Below are 26,766 nucleotides of genomic sequence, written 5' to 3'. Positions count from 1 at the left end.
TTATCGAGACCACAGTTGTCAAGAACTAATGTTCCTCCTCGTGTACCACTTTGCTATAATAAGTGAATCTAGCACTGTCAGCAAGATTCAACGATGTCGATGACTCAAGCTCTAGTCAAAAGATTGAATTGGTCATAGAATGATCGATTCATGCCATGCTTGTAGGTCGCCTTAGTGCTTCCCCCAAAAGGGCATTGCATTCTGCCAAAGTAACAAAAATGCCGTACAAATCGGTAACAAGTCAATGTTCCAAAATCAAATGACGCTGATCAAGATCGAATTTTCACTTTATTCAACATTTTTTATCCTCATCTTGTTTCGATTCCTTAATATACCCTCTATTGGCAACTTGTAGAGTTCTCGAGAAATATGATACCTATACTCTTCTTTAATATGAAATATGATACTTCGGACCTCTCCCCAACACATGCACTGAGGAGAGGGACCAAATTCCTACTGTCATAAAAATCAAACGTTTGCACGCAAAAATCCAGCTCTTGCAGTAGCGATGATAAATCTAATACACCAGTGCAATCACCATGCTCCTCTTGGCTTTTAAGTGCATGAGAATAAAGATAGATTCTAAAGGCATCATGCAGAAACTAGAACCACAAGTTTTCAACTCAAAGAATAAAAAAGAAGAGCATCATACCTGAGCATTGATGAGGAATTCCCCATACAGCTTCTTCTCCCCAGTGCTGGGGTTCCTCGTGAAGAGCACACCAGTCCCTGAGGTGTTCCCCATGTTCCCAAACACCATGCACTGGATATTAACCGCAGTCCCCTTCAACCCAGTGATCTGATTAATGCTCCGGTACTTCTTTGCTCGTGAACTGTCCCATGAATCAAACACCGCCACCACTGCCAAGTACAACTGCCTCTTTGGGTCTGCAAACAGTCCAAATATTTCTTGAGACAGCCATTCATTAATCACAAAGCAATAGGAGCAAAAAAAAACAACATCAGAACCTCATTCTCATGTAAAGATGGAAAGCACATAACAAATTCATGAAGAACATGAAACTGGAACACCAAAACGTTAACAGACCCGAACAATATTAAGAAAAGGAGGAAGTAATTAAGTTTTAGAAGTACCAAGGCGTTGCTGTAAGTTATGATATTTACCTGAAGGAAAGTGCTCTCCTTTGGCCTCAATGTATACATCCTTATACTGGACAACGAGCTCTTTGAGGTCTGCGGCGCTGAGGTCTGTGTCGACGCTGATCCCCCTCGCAGCTTTCAGGGCTTCCAGTTTCTCTTCAAACCGTGAGTGTGGAATGCCCACCACCTCCAATCCACCAACACAAATAGAAGATGCATTAAGAGAAGCTATTGCCAAAAATCAACATTAAACAGTACAAAATATAAACTATAAATTGCACATATTAGAACAGAATAATCAAATAAACATATCAAAATCAGAAATTGAAATCAAGTTGTTTATTAGATAGTAGGTTGGATCAATATTATGGGCACTTTCTAAGCCCTCGAGCCTGAGAAACTTGAGACAGAGAAGGGCCATTGTCCACCAGCCATCTTGTGCCCAAGGCTTTGCCTTCCTCTTTTTTCTTCTTCTTCTTCTTTTTTCTTTCTTTTTTTTCCTTTTTTTGTGGGTACCACGGTGGTTCCCACACAAGACTTTGCTTATTGGGTATCCATGGCTGGCGCGTTTCGAAACCGCACTCCAGCCTCAAGAGTGCAAATGTGTCGGGTCAAATCAAATCATTAAGAATTCTAATCCAAACTGTTTTGTTCGTGTTTTAATTTTGGATCCAGACTCAACCTAATAGAAAATCGAATTAGGTTGGACCGGATCCACCGCTACAATTTTTGACTTAACGAGTCATTCGAGCCGGATCAGATCTATGTATAATTTAGACTCAACTCAAAAAATTCGGATCCAGCTTGGATCAAACCATTTATAGCTTCAAAACTTGTTTGCATCCTCATAGACTGCGGCTTGCAAGCCCAAATAATTTTATAGATTCGGGTCGGATCGTAGAATTGAAAATTCAAAATTATCCAAACTTCAAATTGATCGAGCCGAATTTGAATTCAGTAAACTTAAATTCAGCATAAAAAATGGAATAGATCATAGAATCCAATCGGACCCCATAGATCCTCCAAAATACGTCTGATTGAATGTAAGCAGGTGGAGTTGGGCCGGATCACGGACCAATCTGATCTATTTGCAGCCTTTTATGTATAGCCGTCGACAGGTCCAACAGGTCAACTAACGTCATTGCTACAAACAAACATTAAAAAAAAAAAAGCAGCAAACAAACAAAGAATCAAACAAAGAGGAAAAAAAAAACGGATCAAATCCAAATCTACTCACCACGCCGCCAAACATATCCAAAAATCGCCGGTACGAGTCGTAGGCGAAACGCTCCCCACTCTTGGCCGCAATCCCAGCCACCACCTCGTCGTTCAGTCCCAAGTTCAGCACCGTGTCCATCATCCCCGGCATCGACACCTACATTTGTTCCATCAAAACCATCAAACCACAGCCATCCATTCAACAAGGATCTGATGGTTGTCGACATACCGCAGCACCAGATCGGACGGAGAGGAGGAGGGGCTTGGAGGGATCGCCCAGCCCAGCTCCCATGTCTTCCTCCACAGCTTGCAGTCCTTCCAGTATCTCCTCCCAGAGTGCCGGCGATAGCTTCCGGCCGTTCTCCTGGTACTCTTGGCATGCCTCCGTCGATACCGTCAGCCCCGGCGGCACCGACAGCCCGATGCTCGCCATCTCTGCCAAATTTGCTCCTTTTCCACCCAACTGCTCGCAGAGTTAATTGTCACGTAGTTTAGGTTTAGCATGTAGTTAATATACGAGCAAAGAGAAGGAAAAGGCAAGTGTTTAGTAGAGAAGAGATAGAAGTTACCAAGGATTTCATGCCTTTGTGGCCTTCGCTCTTGCCCTTGCCGAAGGTGAACACTCTCTGAGAAAAGTTCTTAGAGCGAGCCATTAGTGGGCAAAGAAGAGTAACAGGTACACAAACGATCTAGAGGTGGTTTTAAGGTTTTGGATGGAGCTGAGAGTTTCTGGTCCTCTCTATTTATAGTGGCGATCGACTCCCAGTTGCAAGTGCAAGCTAAGACGGGATAAAACGACGAGAATAAAACCTGCGGCGCGGTTGGGACCAGGTCCATGGTATGGAGTTCTCGTATTTATCCAGGATAAATTGACGAGGATACGAATGAAAGGAGATAGCGACGAGCTCTTCAGCCAGGTCACAAGAAGGCATTTTTTTACGAATAAAGAAGGCAATAAATTGTAACTGGTCGCAAACACGGATACGTTCCGACGTGGGATAAGCTTCCCTTTTTTTTATCTCTTTTTTTTTTGATACAAAGGGAGGCTAAACTCTTATAAATAAATTATTTAAATAACTCTTACATGATAACTGTAGGATCAAAATTCAAGTTTTAAGAATCCAAAGCTACACGCTTCCAATATTTAGGATAAAAAAACAAACTTTTTGCTTGGTCAAACACGTTCTTTGAGGATAAGATACTGATGTAATGACTACTCATTCTATCATGCAGAAGCTGCTATTGTTTGGGACAAACAGGCAACCACAATATTATTTAGTTCACTGCTTTATTCACCTTTTGATTCTGCAAGAGTGGATTACTGTGGATTAAGGGTGTTTATCCACTACAGGAACAGCATACCATGTACCTTCCAGATTCCGTTACAATGGAAGAAGCATTGGATTTTTTCCTTAAAAGAAAAAGAATATATTTACTCTTCAGCAACGAGTAGGTATTAGGATTAATGAGTCACTTTATGTCCACTTTGTTGATAGTAATTGATAATGAACATGTTATTTCTTCTTTATTTTTGGTCCAATCTAGGATAGGTTAACCTGAATCGATCTGATCCATTCTTTGGGTCAGGTTGTGCTAATGTGTATCACGTTGGGATTGGGCTCAGAATGCTAAGTATCAGTCTAAATTCCATTCAGATTGAAGGCTTCACAATCTAAGCCAATTCAAACCCAACTTGAATCTATTCGGGAGGTCTCCAAGCATGATGTAACTTGAAATTAAACTAACATGAATTAAATAAGCAGTGCCAACATTTAAACCAACCAAAATTTCTGCAATAGAAATTCCAATTCTACTAACTTGGTTAATGCTTGAAACAAACGACTCGCCCCTAATGACCTAACCTAGGCAAACTGAAATACATTCGAATTAAGAATTCAGTAGTCAAGATAATTTGTGCTTCGATGACAGGGTTAATTGTTCCATCAGATCACATTCGAGTATTTTGTTAGTTTGATCAGGCCTTTACTAGAAACAACCTGCACAAGATGTGCCTCGATCTACTTTTCATATCAGTACAAGAGCAAGTTTATTAGTTTGTGTTCTTACTTCAATTGGCATCTACGGTTCACCACTCGTAATATAGTAAATTCAAGTCTCCAAGGACCATGATGGGCCATGTATTAAGCATTTCCTCATTAGAACCTTCCCTGGAAAGAACCTTTTAGGATTCCGGGACAGCAAGAAATTCACCAGGCACAGGTGGAAAATACACCCCTTATTGCTAATTGAATTATAAGCCTCGGCTTCGGCTAATGAAGTCACCCCTTTCCTTTCCGCAAAGAAAAAAGAAGGATAGGCCAGGCTTGATTTGGAATCAATTTTTCATTTAAAAATGCATGCTATAGAAAGTAATGTGGATCATGTTGAGTGGAACATGTCACCTATGGACAATGGAGAGGTGAATCATCAATCTCATGGCTAATCTTTTATGGAATCACCTTCTTTATCAAATGGAATCAAGGATGTGGACAAAGTGATGTATTCTAGGACCATATGGCAGCCTTCTAGCAGATTATATATGAATGTTATATATTAACCAGTTGGTGTACGTTGCATGAATATTTTACATGAGCATGAATTATTTTGTTGCATGATAGCTTCAATATATTGAAAGGTATGTTGCTCATTATTGATTCTTTGTGCTTCCTTATATGTTCTGATTACTACTAGCCTTAGCCAATTGCATATTGCTGCTCTTTGTTCTGGCCAAAATTAATGAACAAAGGTTTTTGGTCATCATCAATACATCACGGGTGAAGTTTTTGCATGGATCCAGTCATAGGAGTAGGCTAGCAAATTTGGGCAATCTTTGATGGACAAGTTAGCTAAAATATCGACATTTGCTAAATGTAGTACAAAAAGTGATGTCATATATATATATTGGTACATCTATCTTAGCCATTAATTCACTAAACGAAAGCACAACAGTCTCTATTCTCTAGTGTCAGCTACATCATGATAATTAGGCCAAGTATGACCATTCTTATTATAGGAATGGCAGCACGTGTTATGACATGAATAACCATGTAATCTTGAATCAGAACAGAGACTCAGAACCAGCTAAATCCGGCAAAATGGTGCAGATCACATCCGACAAAAACCGTGCCAACAATGCTGTCTCTCCTCCATCCCCACTAGTTTGGGGATGTATCTTTCGTATGAAAGAAGGATTCATCTTTCTTTGCACGAATCCACCACTGGATCATCCACTGATTACTTTAAGATCTATACAGAAAAATGAATGACAGAGTTTAGAATGTATAGAGATCTATACAGTAGGTGATCCAATAGTAGATTCATACTTCTTTCGCATGAAAGATACACCCCCGACCCCATACCTCTCGCTAGCTTTCCTGATCCCAGAGTAACCAATCCCAAACAAAGTCACCAATGGTGCCCTTCCGAAATATCTCAACGGATAAAAATTTCAGAATGTTAAAAAATATTTCTTATCAGATCCTAATTCTTTGTTGGATCCTCTCACTTTCTTCGTGCTTCATTAAACACGTTCTGATTGTTACCAGCTTTGGACAGTTGCATGCTGCTCTTTCTTCTGCCCGCAATTGTTGAAGAAATTAAGGTTTTTGGTTTTCGTCAAATGTCACGGGTGAAGTTTTTGCATGCATCCAGTCATAAGAGTCGGCTAGTAAAGTTGATGGGATATGATGTCTCTCCTTCAAACTGATTTACATGAGCTTTCCTGGAAAGAACCTTTTAAGATTCTTGATTTTGAACAAAATTTTCATTTAAAATGCATGCAATAGAAAGTGATATGAGTCACGTCGAGAGGAACATATCACCTATGGACAATGGAGGGGAAAATTATCAATCTCACGGCCAATCTTTTACAGAAGCCCCTTCTTTAATATCAAACGGAATCAACGATGTGGACAAAGTGACGTATTCTAGGAGAGCATGGAAGCCATTCAGGAGATTATATATGAATATTATTAGCCAGTTGGTGCATGTTACATGAATATTTTACATATGGCTGAATTATTTGTTTGCATGATAGCTTCACTATATGAAAAGATATGTTGCTCATGCTTGATTCTTTGTGCTTTTCTTTTTTTTGTTGATGAAAAGGGAGGACCGTACCAAGCAGTTTATTAAAAAAGAAGGGCAGAATATGTACAAGATCAATCAGCTTAGAAAATTTGGCTTGACCTTTGCTAAGAGAGCTAAGTCATTCCATCACCAGAGGAGAGGAGAAGAAGAGACAAGGAAATTTGGCTTGACTTTTGTGCCTCATCATATGTTCTAATTGTTACTAGCTTTAGCCAATTGCATACTGCTCTTTTTTTCTGGCTGCCATTGTTGAAGAAAGATTTTTGGTCATCATCAACGATCACAGGTGAAGATTTTGCATGTCTCCAATCATAGCAGTGTAACAACTTAGGACCTCATCCAAAAAGGCTAGTCAGAAGATTTATTTGAGTTCCTTATCTTGTATATGTACCCAATTTTGGAACCCGGCTTAGCTCTACAGGTCCTCCAAAATCGGTCAAGTCGGGTTTAAACGGGTTAGATCAGGTCACGGGTCAATCCGACCCATTTGCAGCCTTATCTATCTTAGCCATTCATACAATAAACTAAAGCATAACAATCTTTATTTTCTAGTGTCAGCTACATCGTGATAATTAGGTTAAGCATGACCATGCTTATTATAGGGATTGCAGCAGCTATTATCAAATGAACAACCACAGAATCTTGAATCACAATAGAGATTCAAGTCCGGCTAAATCTAATGAAACAATGTGCATCACATCCAACAAAAATTGTGCCAACAATACTCTCTCTCCTCCATCCCCTTTGGGTTGAACGTATATCTTTCATGCAAAAGAAGGATTTGCTTTTCTTCGTGTGAATCCACCATTGGATCATCCATTGATCGTTTTGAGATATGTGCAAGTGGATAATTAATAGAGTTTAAAGTGCATTAAGATCTGTGTGGTAGGTGATCCAATGGTGGATTCTTTGGAAAAAAAAGTGAATCCTTCTTTCGTGTGAAAGATGCACACCAACCACCCGCCCCAAATGAGGTCACCAATGATCCCTTCCAAAATATCCCAATGAATAAAAAATATCATACTGTTAGAATATTTCTTATCGGATTCTAATTCTTTGTTGGATTCTCTCCCTTTCTGTATGTATAAAAGTGACCCCTCTCTTGGTCAAAGGCAAGATTTTTAACTTGATTTCCATTTCGATGGTGACCAAATCGACGCTAGCTAGTAGTGAAGCAGGTGACGGTGCCAACACGATAGGGGACCTCTATGAGGACATGTTGACGGAGGGTGCTCTAGCATGTGGACGGTCGCTTCCAATCACTCTCCATCTAGCCCCACCTCCGGCATGATATCTAACAGCCTACGCCTTGTTGAGATTTATTACTAAGTCTTTATTTTATTTTAAAATTTATTTTTAGTACTAGTCCAAGTTATGTTTGGTTGAGTCTTAGACTCAATATACAAAATTTTATCTTTTAGTGATAGTGGGAGATGGTGATGTTTTTGTTTCATAGTAGGAGAGAGATTGTAGTTTTATAAAAAGAAGGAGAGAGCGACATCAAGAGTTAGAGAATTCTTTTTGGTGAGATAAGATTTTTTTGAGAATAGGAGTCAAACTCATTGCTTTAGCATTTATTTTCTTATGAATGATTTTATTTTTCTCCCTCAAATTTTTTTTCCACTATTGTTGCTTGATTTATTTGGTATTTGTTTGGATCATGGGATGGCACATTCAATCTATGCTGAATAGCATGTCATTTAGAGCGAGATTGGAGTGTGGTCAAAGAAGTGTGTGGCTTTGATTAGATTTATCTGGAGAGTAGTTTTCAGAGAAGCGAGTTAATTATCGATGGTTTGTGTATCTGTAGTTTGGTATGGTTCTAGAGTTTTCAGTAATTCATTGTGTATATAAGCAAATGTGTACTCTATTATAATTTGATATTTAGATCATAATGGCCGATTTCACCAACCTTTCTTCTTTTGCTGCCACCACTTGTCTTGCTAACTTAATCAACATCAATATGTCTAGTTTTGCTACTGTCACTTATCTTTGTAACTTGTTTATCCAATTTGGAAGTCTATGATCAAAGCATATTTGATAGGATAAGATTTGTGGGATGTCTTAGAAGAGTCAGGAATGATGCTAATGGATACTCTTAATAATGAGATTGTGAGAAAAAAGTGGAATCTAAGATCCAGAAAGGTGATGTGGATTCTCCAAGCCCCAATGGATAAGGAGAATTATCTCTATATTTAGGATATATAAGAGTCAAGAAAGCATGTAATATTCTCACAGCTATCCACTCAAGATCTAACAAGGTGAGACATCCTAAACAAAAGTTGCCTAAGAGGTGGTTTTGCTTCTAAGATTTTCCGAAAATCTAAAAAGAAAGCAAAATTGGTTCAAAGACGAAGATTTAAAGTAATGGGAGCTTGATTAGTTAAACATTGGATCAAGTTTAGAAGAAAATCCAGAATATAATGAAGTTGATTAGCTCGAGGATCAACTAAGTCTAGAAGATGATCTGGAGCAAAAGGAGCTTAATTAGATAGATAGTACGGTAACAAATTCAGAAGGATTGCGATTGAAGAGCAAGTTGATTTTAAAAGTGCCCAGAAAGAGTCAAAGGACATTATACTTAATCCGATCATAGAATTCATATTGAGGAGTCAAATTATAAAAAGAGTCTTATACTGAAGTTATCCAAGATATGAATATTTTCTGTAAAGATCAAATTGGCTATGAGGATGAGGAGTTGACTAATTTTGAAGTAGGTTCAAAGATCAAGCAACAAGAAAACATGCTTGATGTAGATAATTTATATTATACTTTAATACTCGATAAGGGTTTTGAGTTTGTTTTGAAATTACTCCAAAGTTCAAACAATTGAAAGACTCTTCGATAAGGATTTGATTTTGTGTATAGGTGCCAATTGTATGCAGATACATAGTCCTACTCAACTGGAGGCATATGAATATAACCAAAATTTTGTTGTTGATTTCACAAGTGTGTAGGTAATAGCCTATACTCTGAAAAGTAGTGATTATAACCGGCAACTTGATATTGGATGGTGCAAGCTAGATTGTGAAAGCCTAGGTCCGTTCCACTTGATAGACCCAAGCTCGGCCCAAAAGGGCTAGTTGCACGTGCACTGCACGTGACCGGCCATGGTTAGGAGTTTTTCTCCTCTTCGACAATTTCGGCCGGAAATAGGAGTCCTAAGATCATCGGAACCCTAGACCTCCTCTATAAGAGAAAGCCCTCACCCTCCAAGGCTCTTAACCTCGAGCAATTTCTCTACCTTCTCTCTCTTCCTTCCCTTTTTTCCCATTGAAGTTCGTGGTTGCTATCATTGTGCCCCCTCCAGAAATTGGGGTCGTCGATGCCTCCTGAGCTAAGGTAATGCCCCAGCCTTCTTTTCCTATTCTTTTTCTTCTTCCCACGACTTGAAATGACCATCGCCGGATAAGAGATTGACTGGCGATTGACCGGCAAAGGAGAGCCCTATTTTTGCCTTGTGTTGCCACTTTTTTTCTTTTTTCCGGCCACCAGTGCCACTATTTCTTAAAGCCAAGCCCTTAGTTAAGCTGCCCGATGAAGCCATGGCCGCCGATAAGCGGCCAATGGTTAAAATCAAGGAAAAAGCTTCGGTTATCCTAGTTTTTTCGAGAGTGACATGAAGAATTAGAGAGAATTTGTTTGGTCAAGTGAGGCATCTTTGAGAATGCCCGGAAATTTGATAGGAGAAGGTGGTTTTGTTGGTTCATATAGAGCATCGGTGATGGCAGTGATCAATCGAAGTAATCCAGACTTGCAGTGACACTAATGTACTAAACGGGCTAAGCCACTTTCTTGTTCGCCTAATATGCCTTAATGGATTAACTATCTTTTTTGGCTGTGTTGGCCACTTAATCTATCAGGGAAAATAAATGTCGGATGGTAGCCCATTGCCATCACAACCCAATTAGAATTTGATAAATCTAGTTAGAAAGAATCTCATCACGCTAGATCTAAGAGGATCTAGCTCATTCCTTATGTAAACTAACTTTTCATGACTTTTATCAGGGACAGGATCAAGATTTCTTTTCTTTTGAGGGCTAGAAAAAGACACATGTTAAATAACATAACATTATTTACAAGTAGAAAATAAATATTCTAGTTATTTATATTATCTCATGTAAGAAAAAGAAGGTAAGATTCTGAGAGGACTATATAATATGCAATTCTAATGCATAGTGTAATGATATTGATTTGTTTTATAAATCTGCAAGAATATGCTTGCAAATATTAGTTGATCCCAAAATTTTGAAGGCAAGTAACTCCATGATTCAACTAAAAGGTGAATAAAATTTACTAAAAGTTCATGGGCTTTAAACTTGTAAATATTTTTATCAAATAAAATATGCCATCATTAGAAAAAAAATCTGATGATAGCTTCTTGTCATTAGTGGGAATTTGTTCAACATCCCCTGAATCAATGTAAAACAGAGGATAAATCATTACATAAAATTGAATCATTTCTCAGTGAACTACAAATGACTTTTATTGCTTGTTCGCGCTTTTGCATTTTTATTGATTCAACAATTTGTCTATGAGACAAAAGTCATAAGGTCAAACTTACATTACATTAATATTCTTAATGGTTCACTTGAGCAAACAGGTTTAGCATGATCTTTTGGCCATATGTTATTGCTACCTATGCTTATGAATTAGAACTTGTCCTGTTGATTAGACCCTTTATTGATATATTTTCTAATAATAATTCAATTTTTGTTTTTATTTTTTTTGAACATTGATTTTTTAACTTGGCTGCTGCTGGAAAGTTACCAATTCCTGTCTCCTTCCCAGTCTCTATACCTTGGTTACCAACGGGCACTTGTCTCATTCAAATTTTTTGAACACTGGGACCGAGGATGGTTCCAATAGTTGCTACTTTTGATTACTGAGTTAAAAAATGACTGTAATTTTTAATTCCTTTAACTATAGGTGTCCAACACATGTATCTTTGGATTTTTTTATTTGAATATTTTTATGGAAAGGTAATTTTTCATGAACAATCATTTCTTTTCAGTTTTATGACTATTTTACGGTGAACTATGATTCATGAGGATCTCCTTATCGATATGCATCAATGTGGCCACTACGAATAGGGATCGATAGGGCCTAGGAGTAAGATCTGCTACAATGGAATGTCGAGTCGCATATCAAACTTTTGGAGGCCATAACTCGATTATATGACGTCCGATTAAGATGATCTTTTTTTTTTTATATTGAATATTTTTTTGAGATCTACAATATGACACCGCGCACTTTAGGGGATAGCGCCCCTAACGATCGAACCCAAATTATATCATTTGAGACTTGAAATAGGCTGGTCAAACTGAAAGTTTCTTTTTGAGATAATCCTTTGACTAAGTGTAGCTCTTTATTCGAGAAGAATCAGGTGGAGCAACAAAGGCAGAGTTGATGTAGAAGTCAAGATCTACTTTTCAAAATTTTTAGCTTTCTCTAAAAGATTTCTACTTGTGATGACTATTTTAGGAAGAGAGTCCTACTAGGATTAAGATAAGGAATCCAACCCAAATTGTGTAAAAGCGGACCTCACTTAAATAGAAGCTATGTACCTCAACTTTTTAAATATTAATGAAAGAAAAGGGAACTTAAACCCTAGTTTCGCAATTACTGTATCTTCTTCTAGTTATCTTTTGAGAGATTCGAGTTGAGTGTGTTGAAGAAAATCTTTCTTTTTTTGGGTCAGATCAAACTGTCATATGCTTACACCTTTTATTTTCTAGATTTAGGATTTTGTTTTGTGAGTACAATATTTTTTACACCATATTTTAGCTAATGATGGCATCCAAAGGGTACATGCATCAGCAATGTAGAAAGGTCAAGAAAAGATAAAGATGGAAGGGTCTCAAGCCAAGCACCCGTATATGGATAGGCTGAGATAGCTTATAGGTTGAAACGTTGGCACCCTCTTAACTTCTTTTAGGGAAACATACAAAGTAAGCTCGGAAGTGGTTCAACATGGAAACTGTATTACGCTCTACAGACCGAACAAGGAGAGCATCGGCTAGAGCAAGCTAGTAACTTTCAAAGATAGATTGAATAAGGCCTAGCTGTGTCAAGTTTAAGGTCGAGCAGGTATGGTGATATATGAGGTTTCCTTATTGGCCTTATAGAGAGATTGTGATATGGTATGAGACCTGATAGTTATTAAAACATAGAGAGTGGAAGGTGGTTAACGCCAAATATTGCAACTGTCAAAAGTGGAAGATTATATGCCAAAAAAAAAGGTGGAAGATCGGAAATGGATAGGTGTCGGCACTAGAGAGATGGTCACCCGACTGATTATAATATGGTGTATAAATAGGAGGATGTTACTCTAAGAATGAACCCTCCTTTTGCCAATCAAACTACCTATTATTATCTTTATCCTTATCTTTGCTTTATTGTCACATTTACCTTTACCTTTACTTGCTTTAGTTATTTTAGTTTATCCATAATTCATAGAGTAGATTCGCAGCCCCGGCTACAACTTACGTACTCCTCTTTCAGGCAAGTGGTATGACGATAGCGAAAGTTCTTAAAGTTTAAGGTATCAGAAGTCATACTATCAACTCTTCACCCTCTCTACTTTTCGGTTGTTGATAGTGATGGCATGCTTATGCACTTGCATAAATCTACTAGGGATGTACACATTGTTTCCCCCTACCCTCCTAGCAAAGAATCCAGCAGCGAACAAAAGGGCACTAATAATCTTAGAATCTAGTAGCGAACAAAAGGGCACTAAGAATCTTAGAATAGAAGATGGGGCTCAAGAATAATGATACCCAAAAGGTCCTAGATCTGTACTTGCGAGTTGATTCACCTAAGAACACCAAAACAAGTGAGGTCATCCCACTATTGTTGAGCAATAACTTAGAATGGAGCTTCAGGATCCATAGTGGTTGGGTGGTTTACCAGGAGATAGGGATAATAACAAGGACCCTGAGGGTTGAAGGTTATAGTAGAAAGGATGAAGAAGATGATCAATTTATAGCCAAATTGTGCTCCATACAAGACATGATCTGAAAGAATTCATTTTGATTACAAGATCTTTGAAGATTAGGTTGCAACAATTTCTAAGGGGCAGCTATACATGTGGGTACATGGCGACTATATTGAGGGAGAGGAAGCAATATCATATGATTCCATTATGGCGATAAATATGATGATAATGATAATTTAAGAAAGATGGAAACCCTGATAGGCAGATTTATTTTAAATACCTTTCAAGTGTTGGCGTTTTACACGAAGTACGAACATGCTCGGTATATCCCATCACCCTTTCTGATTGATGGCTGATGGGATCTGGGGGCATTGTTTGCATCACATTTTATGTAATGCTGGTATTCAAAATGCCCATGCATATTTAGCCACAAGGCAAGGATTGGACAAGATAATGATGGAGGGGTCTCGATCCAAGCACCCTCAAATGGATAGGCTAAGGTGGTAATCGGAGGTCAAAGCCCTAGCACCCTCTCAACTCCTTTTAGGGGAACAAACCAAGTAAGCTTGGGAGTGTTTCAACATTGGAACTTTATAACATCCCACAGACTGAATAACGAGAGCATTAGCTACCACATGCTGGATAATCATCAATGATAGATGAATAAGGATTAGCTATGCCGAGTTTAAGGTTGAGCTGGTATGGTAATCTATAGGATTCCTCTATCTATCTTACAGAGAGATCGTGATAAAATACGAGATTTGATGGTTGTCAAAAAATATGGAAAGTGGAGGGTGGTTGGTACCAGGTACTGTAACTGCTAGAAAAATGGAAGACCAAATATGGATAGATATTGACACTAAAGATGCATGGTTATCAGATTGATTATGATATCATGTATAAATAGCAGGATGTAACTCTAGAAAAGAACCTTCCTTTGGCTAAACAAACACCTATTGTTATCTTTATCTTTATTTTTACTTTATTTCCGTATTTACCTTTAATTTTACTTACTTTAGTTATCCTAGTTTGTTTGTAGTTCTTAAAGTAGAATCATAGCCTCGACTATGACCTGTCTCCTCCTCTTTCGAGCAGGCAATATTATAATAGTAAAGTATTTCAAGCTCAAGATCATATCATGACCTGCATTATCTATCCTTCACCCTCTCTTCTTTTCAATTATTGACACCAGTGGCACGCCTGCACACTTGCATGAAGCTGCTACGAACGCACACGTCGTTCTTCACCTCCAACGGAGAATCCAGCGGGTAGCAGATACATACATGCATAAAACTCTCTCCAACTTCGTATTAATTTTTACTTCCTTTTCATATTTTACCTGTTCATGTTGAATGTTCTAATTTGGTAAATCAAGTTCATAGGGCAAAGCTTGAGTAGATTTATCATTTAGGCATTGTATCCTAGGGTGGGGTTACTAGTAACCTACCTTCATTTATAATATGGAAGGAATTTTTATCTTTTTTTAATCAAGGGAATGGATCATACAAGTCCAGAATGGATCAAAGAAATCCAAAAGCAAAATATCTTGAAATTAAGAAGGAAAAGTGGAGATGTTCTCTAAGATGGTACTCTTGGAGTGGTTGGTTATATAGGATACCATTTAGTCCATAGCATTATTCACTTCCTAATAAACAAAAATTGTATGTTTCTAGTATAATATTTTGATTTTCAAGTTTGCTGATATTTTTTTTATTTAATTCCCTTCATTCTCTCTCATTATCCTTTATTCTTTCTATTTCTTCCAATATTTTGGAGCTCCTCTATGCAATAATTAAAGATTCTAGGTTTAAATCTTGGATGGTGCACTTCAATATTAGGATCTATATAATTATAGTACCTCCTAGTCTTCCTTTCTTTTGCTCTTAAAAAAGGAAAAAAATACTACTATTTTTTCTTAGAACTATCACAATTGTAATGATGTTAAATGCATCACCCTCTTAGTGCATGCGTATAGGTAGATGCGCTTCACTTTTTTAAAGGAAGGAATGTAGCTCATTGGTGGACAAATCCAACAGCAAACCAACATGCATAGACATAGAAAAAGAAGAACGAGGAGGAAAAACGGAGCAATACTGGCATATGCATATGTATTTTGCCATATAATTTAGGCTTGCACGCTATTAAACTAATTTAACTTTTAGTGTTAGGTTGGATTAGTCTATTTATCATAACCTAGACACAGTCGCAAGAAATAAAAGTAAATTCAATAATATCTATCCGGATCCATTTTTATATTCGAATTTATCCGTATATAAATAAAAATTAAAGTATCCGACTAATATCTATTTTCTTATCTATACCCGTCAAAGAAAAACAAATATAGATATGGATAAACGACTATTTAATCCATATCCGAATATCTAATTCTATTTATAATCTTATTTAATTTTCTATAGTACTCATAAAATTTTAAGAAAAGTATATAGTTATATTAATATGCTATTAACTTGATTTACCATCCACTTAGTAATATCGTTGATTTTGGGGTTATAAAGTTTAGTTATTCGATTTATATCTATATTAATATTCATTCATTCAATATTTGATTTCTAACCATATTCATTTAAAACAAATATGCATATAATTTTTTGCATCCTACTAATACCGGATCCAATTTGATTCCAATCTTACTAGCTGCTAATCATAGGTCAAGCCACTCTTATTTTTTTTGGAATTATTAAGGTCAACTTTCTCCATACCAAACCCACAAGATTTTTTTTATGGTATATTAAGCCCACGAATTCAAGTGCAGATCAAACAATACAAGTCAGAGTATAATACCTTCTTTGTCGTAGGTATCGGTGTCACCACGGCTTGAAGTCGCGAGCAGCTCCGACTCCGAGCCACCCGCGACTCAAACCCATGCCGCTTGGAATCTACACATCCCTTGACCTTGACCGCTCCAACTTCACACCTAGCTGAGCTCTGGACGAAGCCACTCCTCTTGCTGTAGTCTCGTCGCCTACCAAGCCAACCGAGCTCGTCCACCTGGCGGCTAAGCCTTCGTACGTATAAATACAGCGTAGACCGTATGTATAGACTCTTCGTATCCCAAGGCATCTTCTTTCTTATTTTCTCTATATTCACTTATTCAGAGAGAGAGCTAGAAAAAAAAAAAAACCTGAATATATTGCTGGAATGATAGGAGACACAATCGTAGCTCAAATGCATAAATATGATCAGATTAACCCATTCAGTTATTTACGTAATAACCACAATAAAGCACAGTAACATCATTACAAAGATGAACAAATTTAAGATGGATGAGCCAGTGATCAACATCCACATAAAAGACTCATTTTATTTTCTCTCTATGAAGAGGGTCATCAGAAGAAAGAGTAAGAAGTTTTTGTATGACTCCATCGATCGGCATAAGTCCCAGCTTACTCTATGGAAATTACAGTAGCTATGATCTGTTTTATTCAAACAATATTCAACAGTTTGATCAAAAGCAAAAGATTGCATAGAGATAATAACATGCTATTCCATTCGGAGAATATATCAATATTTCTCAAAAAAAAGAAGAAAAATCTGAGGAAGGAGCTGAGAATCATCATACCTTTAGATAGACGATAGCTTGAAGTCTTTTCTTCTTCTTTTCTTTTCTCTTTTTTTCCTTTTAAATTATTTCTCTTGAGACCAGAGCGGGGGAAGACTGGAGGGCCTCGGCCCTCGATGGTATGAACAGACTAAATACTTCATCATTTATCAAAAAGACATATTGAAATGACATCTAAGTCCCAAGATTCTGCCACAGCGGTGCATGTCCCCAGGGGTATTTACGTAAATTAAGACGTAATCAGTTTATCTTCTTCTTTGTTGGTCTGATATGGAAGAAGGAAGGGTGGGGATGATGGAAAAGTGATGCTGTGGGCCCGCAAACACCTAAGATCTGGAATATACTTATTGAGCTATGGCTATTTGCCACGTGGCTATATCACGTCCACATGCGCCTCCAATGGCAACGGCCTCTCTCTCATCTTATCCTGAGTCAGCCTTGGCCTGTGGTGCCGGACTCCCCTCCATTAGTGAGGTTTGCTAAATGGACGAAACTGGATCAATTATGTGGATGGAAATAAACTTGAAATTGGAAAAATAATGTTATGCACAAATTAATTTACCAATTATAAGGTTTGCTTCAACAAATCAAATTCTCTTTTGTGAAGGTAAGTTTTGATGGATCAGTCCTGTTGATGCCATTCGAAGCATAACTTTTATTTGCTGTTCGGGAAGCTTTGGATGGAAGGAGACTCAACTACCATTGTAGCCTAAGGGTGTTGGCCAATGGAAAATACTGAAATATTTTTTTTAAGGAAAAATTATTAGAAACTCACCATAATTTTTTTGGATTTTTTGCATGAATACCTTTCTAAAAATTCAAATTTGCATGAATACTTTTTTAAAATTTATATTTATTTCTGTACCCTCATAAAACACTGTTTTTGTACAAAATGCCCTTAACATAACGGTTCTTCTAACACCATTAATAAAAACCATATTTATTTTAATTAAAAGTAAAATAAAATTTTGAAATTATTTTTTTGTTCTTCATCACAGACGACTTATAAATATATATTTTTTACACATCTACCTATTATAGATATTTTAGTCATTTTAATTTGAAACCATTAATTTTTTAATGACGTAGATGGCATGGGTACATATGCAAAAACAAAGATTAAAAAAGGATAGAATAGTAAAACAAATGTTTTATGAAGGTATACATGCAAATATTAATTTTGGAAGGGTATTCGTACAAAATTCGATATTTAGGAGGGTATTCATCGGCAAAAATCCAATTTTTTGTGACAAATGGAATGAAGTATAGGCCAAAGCCAAGAAAGAAAAGGATAGAAAGAAAGGGAAAAATTCCAGGAATGGAGGCGGCGGAAATTAAGCCTACATCCAAGCAACCAAACTCCAGTAATACAACCCCACCCCGTAGACTTAAACTCAAGTAAAACATACAAATACACCAACTTGAGGCTAGAATAGCCCAGGAAACCATTAGTCTAGCCCAATTATCTTACTACAATTAAAATTCGATTCTTCGTTCTTGAAAACTCTTGACACGAACCACCTGACACCTAACCCAATTGACCACCATTTGGATTTATCTCGACTCAATTCAGTTTAGATAAACTGGACTACGCGTTGGACGGGCTCGAGATCATTGCAACACCACCATTGCCTCCTTGGCTCCTATACCATTACGTCGACATCTACAGTGGCACGACCCCATTGATGCAGATCAACTCTATGGATGCTCGATGCTCCTCCACATCATCTCTTTTGCGGCCTTCTTTGACTCCATGATCATTGTCACTATTGTCCACCTCGCCACTATATATCCAACCCTATTGAAATCGTAGCTTGAGACTCAACACTATCACCTCATTGCGTTGCTCCATTGCCAAAGCCTCCACTTCTCATCCTTAATCTGAGATCGCTGTTGTAGTCTTGCCTCAACACCATAACACCACTGCAGCCTCCACGCTCTACCACTCCATTGCCACAACCACCACCTGTTATACCTCCGTCAATCTTTACGTGCCGTCACTTCATTGCCACAGCTTCCTTTTGACGTCACACGTGCCACAAGCCACCAACTGGATGATCACTGCCACTGTTAAGACTTCTAGCTCACTCCAAATAACTCAATATAGAAGAGGACTATGCTCACTCTCGAGACCTTACCTCAATGCTGCAACACCATTATGGCCTCAACACTCTATTGCTCCACTCACAGCCACCAGGTGCCGCTGCTCTATCGTGACCTTCGACACCAACCTCACTTCGTTTCCATAGCCTCCCTTCAATGTTGTGGCCTCCATATACCACCAGCTAGGCTATAGCAATCACTACTAGGGCTTAGGACTCGCTCCAAAAGAAGTCCTACACCGAGGAAAGAAGAAGACAAAGAAGGATGTGAAGAGAGGAGATGGCAGGGAGAGAGAGAGAGAGAGAGGGAATTAAGAGACGGTGTGGTGGTTGGGGTTCTTGGATAGAAAGGTAGAAAAGGCTAAAGAGGGGTCGACGTGATGACTAGGGTAAGGGTTTTCTCAGGCAGAAACCAAAAAGAGAGAATTTCCAGAGTCTCTTTGTAGAAAGTCTAGAAAGAGCGTCCAGAGATATTAAAGATTATTAATCTCTTCAAGCTTATGGAATCTCTCATATCATGAGAGAGGGAAATTAGCTAGTAGACTTCTGTTCGCACATTCAAGCACCTTATTTGCTCAACTGTGTTCAAATCCAAAGTTTTACTATTCATCGTGTCTGCTTAGCTAAAATTGATGCTTTAAGATATAGATATAAGAGATTTCAATTGGGACAAAGCGAAGCCTCTCCTTTTTCCCCACCAATTTTTTTTATTTTCTTTTTCCTTTTGCATCCATCCCCTCTTGCTTGCTTGCAATCATTTAGATATAAATACTTTAATTCATTTTATACATTTCAAGGTCAAGATGTCCTATATCTCATAATTCCTTGATAGGATGTTAAATTAACATTATTTTAGTTATAATCAAGTATTTATTGTTATGCCCATTTTATCTCTCACTTGGTCCTTTGAAACTTATATTTAGCGGAATAAATCACTCAACAACATCGTTCTCTTAAAATTGAGATAAATCAAGATTTAATTTTGGTGATAGTGGACAAAGTGCTAACACAATAATGACAAATATTGAAAATGATGAGGGGCTCATTAACTAGAAGATATAAAGGGTTAAATGATGGAGAAATGAGAAAAAATAATGAATATTTCATTATTGCTAATGCATTAGTGGGAGTTCTGGAAATTTTTAGGATAAGAAGGTTATAAGCAAATCAAAGAATAAACAAAAATTCATAAACCTAATGCAACCACCATCCACTCGTTGGGGTGCATCGCACTAGGCGGTACAACTGCCCTCGAGCTTATCCACTTCGGATGCCCTATAAAAGTCTCCCTTCATCCATCTGAGAGCACCGCAGTCAAGATCTCTCCCTCTCCTCCCTCTCCATCCTCCTTCTGCTCCTTCCCCCGTGGCCGGCATGCTGCCCTAGCCAAGCACCACCACCTGAATACTCTTTCTCCTGTTTTTCTCCTGATTCAAGATCTACTTTGCCGTCGAAAGTAGCCACCAGTCGCCGCTAGTTGAGCAGCCGCGACCGAGATCCGCCGCCTCCGTCGACTGTCGGTAAGCTCCTTCCCTTCGTTTTCTATTTCTAGCCGAATCAGTTTGTTCTTCTTCCTTTGTTTCGGCCCCAAACCGAGACTACTCTTGCGAGGATTAATTGTGGCAATGACGCCATGAAACGGCCAGTGGCCATTCTAACTCTCCGCAAGGTCGGAGAGTTTAACTGCCGCGGAGTGGCCACAACTCCGCGCCAGCTTCGCTCCAAGGAAGACAAAATAGGGTTTTCCCTATTCTAGTTCTTTGGGCTTGAGCTGAAGTCGGCTGGGCCTATCGGCTTTAGCCCATTTAGGCCATTCTCACAACTATGGTCTCTCCTTCATGCTGGTTGCTGTAGTAGCCAAGAAGAGGTAAGTAACCTAATGCTTAAAAGTATATTTTTCAAACTATTTGGATAAATTAATTATTAGTTGATTAAATTTTGATATATATTTTGTATTTAGTTAATTAGGTCATGCATGTTAATAATCAGTTTAAAATTACGTTATATGTTATGAAATCTAAAAAATGTGACTGGACAAATTATGAAAAATCTATTTTATATTCATGTATGTATATTCAGCATGGCTATGATCTAGCTCTGCCAATGGAGATTATTCGTTGGCCCTGCCAATGGAGTGGTATTTGGATACTATTGCCATTGGTGGTTAACAATAGTAGTTTTTGGTATTTTATGCGACCCATACCACTTGGTTACGTGGCCATAGCTTATTGATATTGGAATTCTGGTATTAGATTTTTTTATGAAAATGCTTAGTAAATTTTAAAAAAAATGTTATTTGTGATTTATTTTCTAGTCATGATTTTGTGTTTAAATTAAATATTGGGCATGTTTTGACCCTCCTCTAGGGTACTATATTGCTTGTTGGGCTAGTGTAGCTCATTATCTTATTTTTTTCTATTTTTTCGGTCAAGAGGCATAATCGCACGGGATTGGAGAGTGCAGTAGATTTTGAAGATTTTATTCAATTATTGAAATTTTAGATAGATTGGTTAAAATATTTGATTTATGTTGATATATGTTATTTTGAAACTTTGTATGATTGCTTTGAATAAATTATTAATTAAAAAAAATTAAAAATTTATTATTGTTTTGATATGATCTGCAGTCTTGCATGCCTGTACGGTCTGCCGCAAGTGTGCGGTGTTTATTGTGCTCTAAGATCGGGGCATGTCAGATTTGGTGGTATTAGAGCCTACGTTTTAGAATTTTTAGGATTTGTCAGAAAGACTGAAAGATGGTAGAAACTAGAGAATGGGACAATGTTAATGCTTTTGGCTACTAAGCTTTTGTTATTCTAGCTTGAAGTTAATTATTTTGATGGCAAGTTAGGGATCATTCATAACTTATTTAAGGCATGGACAATGAAAGATTTTATGATATTCGTTGAAATGTTCTTCGAGGTTACAATCTATGTGAGGATCATGCACGAAACTCTTATAAAGAAGAAAAATATATTTGGGATGAAACTCTAGATTTTTTTTCTTTTGCTTTATCTGAAATTTAAAATTTTAGATCCTTTTAGTTTACAATGCAGATTGGTATTTTAATGGAAAGTCATTTAGTAAATTACAAGAAAGTGTGGCGGTTTGAATTATTTTATAGCTGGGCAACAATATTAACTCAGTGATTTGGAAATATTTTAATGGTTTTTATGGGAGAATAGTGTTTTTGATTTTGACTGATATGAATATCATTGTGTCATTAGTAGGTTCTTCTACCTACTATGTAAAAAAAAGGAATGAAGGAAGAGAGATCAGGCAACTCAAGTCAAGGATTAATAGAATATTGGTTTCTGCATTAGCTGGTCTTAGATTTGGAATGTTTTAGTATAAATCTCTTTTCTCTTAGATTTGCACCTTATGCTTTTGAAAGAATTCAAGAATAATTATCAATCTTGAAGAATTAATTTTGTTGAAGATTGTAAAGTATTCATCTCGATAGAATTATTAATAATTTTAATTATCATTTTTAGATCCAAATAATAAATGTTATTTATATCTATTAGAGACTATGTGATGTATATAAAACTTCAATTCAAAGTTTAGATTTATAAGTTGATCTAGGGTCTTTTGTCAATATTGTTGAGGTTGCTGATGAAATCTAGATTTGTATGAAGAAATTGAATTTTAGAGGCTTACGTGGTTATGATAGAAGAATTTTGATAAATGCTAAAGATCTCGCTGAAAAAAACTCTAGGAGAGATGATTGAGTCGGTTTTACTTATTTGTGTTGATTTAAGGTCATTTAACTTGGTAGAGCATTGAGAAAATTTTTCTGGATGTTTTTACTTATAGGAGTAGACATGGAATCATCTACTTGAATTGATAAGAGAATTAAGAAACAATTTGTTTTGAATTATAGTAACTAGCCTATATGACGGTTTTGAATATATCCATTGACTTAAGGGTAATTCTAGATGGATGTGTTCAAGATAAACAAAAAAAATGGGGAGGGGGGGGGGACTATTACTAAAAGGATGAAATAGTTAATGAGTTTGCGATGTTTTGAGTAAATTCTCTGAGTCTAGAAGATTTACAAAATTCTAAAATGTTTGTAGTATTGCAAATAAAAATATTTTTCTTACTTGAGGAATTCATTTCAGTGTAAAATCATAGAGTTTATATCTTGATAGAATATCCGGTAAATCTTTGAACCGGATTATTAGATTTTTATGGAAAAAAATATTATAAATAAAAGCCATGAATTGATCATGAATTTTGTATCACCATAGGAGAAATACTAGTGAAATTTCAAGAAAGACCTCAACGAGTTTAATCTAGAAGATAAGATTTGAGAAGGTTAAATATGCTTATGAGTAAGTTAATCTATAATTGGAGCATCGAAATAATTTTCTTAAAAGAGTGATCAATATCAAATTGTAGAATGGAATTGTCGAGAGAATCTAGAGTTGGCTTAGCTCAAATTGGATCTAGAATATGATTACTTAATCATACGATGGTACAATACGGCAATTATCTTGAGGGTTAATCATGATCTAGTGTACTTGAAAAGTAAGGATAAAATTTTTCTTGAATATTATTAAAAAAATGTTGATGATATAGAATTATTAAGAAATTTTGGAGAATATTGATTAGAGTTGCGCAGCGAAAGTATGGTGGATTGAGTCATTTTAAACTGGTCAAAAATATTGACTGTGTTTTGGTAACGTGTCATGATGACAGACTAGATTGTTTAATAAAGAAGGCTTTTGTTCATAAGGGAAGGTCAGGTTAATCATGATAAGACTTTGTTATCTCTCTGATATATTCTTCTATTGTTGGTATGCTAAAATTTTTTTTGGGCATTTTATGACTAGGGTGAGTTGATCATGATCTAAATTTTTAAGTATCCAAATAAGTCATCTGTAATTGTTTCATCTTTATGATTTATAAGTTTAAACTAAATTTTAAGTTTTGTGACATATCGAATCATGGTAACAATATTTTATTTTCTCGGACTTGCATTTGTGATTTGATGCCAATCATTTTCGAGATAGATCGTTTTTGTCTAAAGCCCATCATTACATGATCACTTTGTGAATCGCATTCCTAGCGATAGCGATATGATGATTTGACTCTAATTAAGGCTGATCATTATCTTTTGTGGGATCAGCTTTCTACTATAATATGTGTGTCGAATTTATTTTAGTTCAAGTGTTGTCCCATATACAATTAAATTTAATCGATCATATTATGGATTGATCCCAATCCGATCTGGAGTGAACTTGCATCAAGATGATAATTTCAATCTTAGATTTTAGTTAGTCACTTCTCTAGTACTAATCTTACTAGTTTATATGAAATTTTTTATCATTGATCCAAAGTTATCTATCACACTGATTTTGATTAAGAAGAATGAGATCGTGGATTTATACTTACTCAATGGGTTGAGCATCTTCAAATTTGGAAGACCTAGGTTCTTTAAATTTCGAGGGTGAGATTTTTCTTAAGGAGGAAAGAATATGAGAATGGCCTAAATGGGCTAAAGACGGCAAGCCCAGCCAACTTCAACCCAAGCCCAAAAAACCAAAACAAGAAAAACCCTTGTTCCATCTTCCTTGAAGCGGAGCTGCCGTAGAGTCATGGCCACTCTGCGGCAGTTGAACTCCCCGACTTTGCGGGGAGTTAAAACGGCCGCCGGCTGTTCCGTTGTATTGTTGCCATGATCCTCGCAGGCGGGGCAACCACCCTCAAGCTTATCTACTTCGGATGCCTTATAAAAGCCTCCCTTCATCCCTCTGAGAGCATTGCAACCGAGATCTCTCCCTCTCCTCCCTCTCCCTCTCCGGTTCCAATGACAAAGTAATAGTTAGTTTGTCAACTAATACATAAATTTTAACTTTTTATGTTTATCAAGTCCTCAAATTACACTTTCTAATCAGCGGAAGTGACAACACATAACATAGTAGGGTCCGTCTATAGGGTGGGCTTTTCTTTGAGTTTTAATAACCTTTTTCAAAATGCGCCATTCATCATGTCATGAGGAAACATTTCTGGTAACATGTATCTTTTCCTTTCATTTTTATCTTCTAACTTTCTCTAATTATTTGAAACACCCTCTTCTCGCATCGAAATCATAACACAAATTAAAACCTATAGAGGCTGTAATTACGAAACAGTCTACAAGACAAAATATTGCATACAATAAGTATCCACAACTTTTATTTATACTAGCTAGAGGGTAATTCTATTGCTATAAGATTCATCGCGGTAGTTGTCAGCAGTTGGTAAAGAGATTTCTTTTTTTATAATATTTTATATTCATTATGTTATTTACTTAGCTTATTAACAACTTTTTTGTTGCCATCAAAATCTATAATGGTGGCTCTCCAAGAGGCTCAATTTGGATACTTGATTACAAGTAAATTTGCAGCTTTTTTTAGCTAGAACATGTCAAGTAATTAAGTGTAACTCAACTTTGGTTTTATTGGAGATCAGATGGGTGCACCACATCTCTTTTAACTGTTTTTACTGTAACTGATCCATGGAGCAAGAAGTTGTTGGATATTTTTTTTCCTTCATTTTATTTTTTAAACATATATATTGATAAGCAACTAGAGTTGAAGAAAAAGATCATGCATCATGAATTAGAAAAGGCATAAAATCATATAATTTTGGAAATAAATTGCACTAGAACTAATAAATTTTGTGATTTAGCTTTTTGAAATATCAAAATAACAGATTTATGATATGAGTATCCATGTAGTTTTTGGAAAACTTGGAAAAACCCAATCCTTTTTCCCATCAAACATTAGTTACCTATGGTCTACGGAGCATGTCTCAAAGTTGAGATGGCTATGGTGAAAGTTTAAGCACATTTACTATCAGCTGACGGCCTCACATCAACACTTGAAGTTGGCTAAAACCTAGTCAACAACAAATTTACAGAAGAGTACTTGCCAGGAAACCTCTATGGTCAGTTGGCAAGTATGGATATCTATCTTATTAGTCATATTTTAAGATCAAGAAATCAAGAAGGAACCCTCGTAAATTCTGTAAGGCTTGTAAATTGTAGACAAAGGGTTGATGTGGAGGTCCACATTAATTTGAAAGGCAGAAGTGAGCCAAAAACCAATGAAATACAATCCAATTCAAAATCAATAAAAAAAAAATTGGTCATGGAATTTAAAATTTCTACTTTCAGTAGTTATCCAAGCTCATGACTTTTCTCTTGTTATGACAGATTGTTCCCAATTTAAGCTTCCTTTTTCAATAGTACCCAAGTTATTTTCGTCAAAAATATCTCAACTTTAAAATGATTTATTGTTTGAAGATTTAACCAGGCTTGCTTTTGGAGTACTTTCAAATGCAACCTGAAGGAGTAAATATACTCTATTGCATGAAATACAAACATAAACTGGAAACAGGACTAAAGAATGTGATAGTCATTGGAAGGGAAAAAAGATAATACAAACTGATAATTTTAAATAATTTCTAGGAAAGCCAAAACCATGAAACAGATTTGGCAAAAGATTTTTCTATTTTGGCGAGCAAATGTGTGACAGAATATGTCAAAAATTTAAACTTAAAACTAGCAAATCATTTTTATGGATCCCATGATAACATAGTGCATTTGTATTAAATGCAATGTGCTTAAAGGATGATAACCGAAACTGTATTGAAAGCATTTCCAATAACTAATACCTGAACATTAGTTGGTGTACATTTAAGTTCATAACCATGCATGTCCATATATTTATACTGCCCATAATCACACAA

At 36.6% G+C, this 26,766-nt stretch overlaps 1 protein-coding gene across 3 annotated transcripts in view; it reads right to left on the bottom strand.

Moving 5' to 3' along the window:
• The window catches only part of LOC103710937 (pyruvate, phosphate dikinase 2), a 31,529-nt gene extending 14,482 nt beyond the window's left edge, over positions 1-17,047 (bottom strand). For all 3 annotated transcript variants that reach the window (XR_003386453.2, XR_003386454.2, XM_026806182.2), the window contains exons 1-7: positions 16,926-17,047; positions 16,148-16,469; positions 2,889-2,945; positions 2,549-2,782; positions 2,339-2,476; positions 1,126-1,288; positions 653-888 (exon numbers count right to left, since the gene is read on the bottom strand). Coding sequence is in view for 1 of the 3 variants with exons in the window: in XM_026806182.2 (XP_026661983.2) it covers positions 653-888; positions 1,126-1,288; positions 2,339-2,476; positions 2,549-2,782; positions 2,889-2,945; positions 16,148-16,426 (1,107 nt within the window). In the remaining 2 variants the exon portion in view is untranslated. The remainder of the gene's footprint in view (positions 1-652; positions 889-1,125; positions 1,289-2,338; positions 2,477-2,548; positions 2,783-2,888; positions 2,946-16,147; positions 16,470-16,925) is intronic.
• Between the last annotated feature and the right edge of the window lie 9,719 nt (positions 17,048-26,766).

Source organism: Phoenix dactylifera, chromosome 1 (genome assembly GCF_009389715.1).
Source record: "Phoenix dactylifera cultivar Barhee BC4 chromosome 1, palm_55x_up_171113_PBpolish2nd_filt_p, whole genome shotgun sequence".
Classification (NCBI taxonomy): domain Eukaryota; kingdom Viridiplantae; phylum Streptophyta; class Magnoliopsida; order Arecales; family Arecaceae; genus Phoenix; species Phoenix dactylifera.
This window is presented reverse-complemented; position numbering and strand designations above follow the sequence as displayed.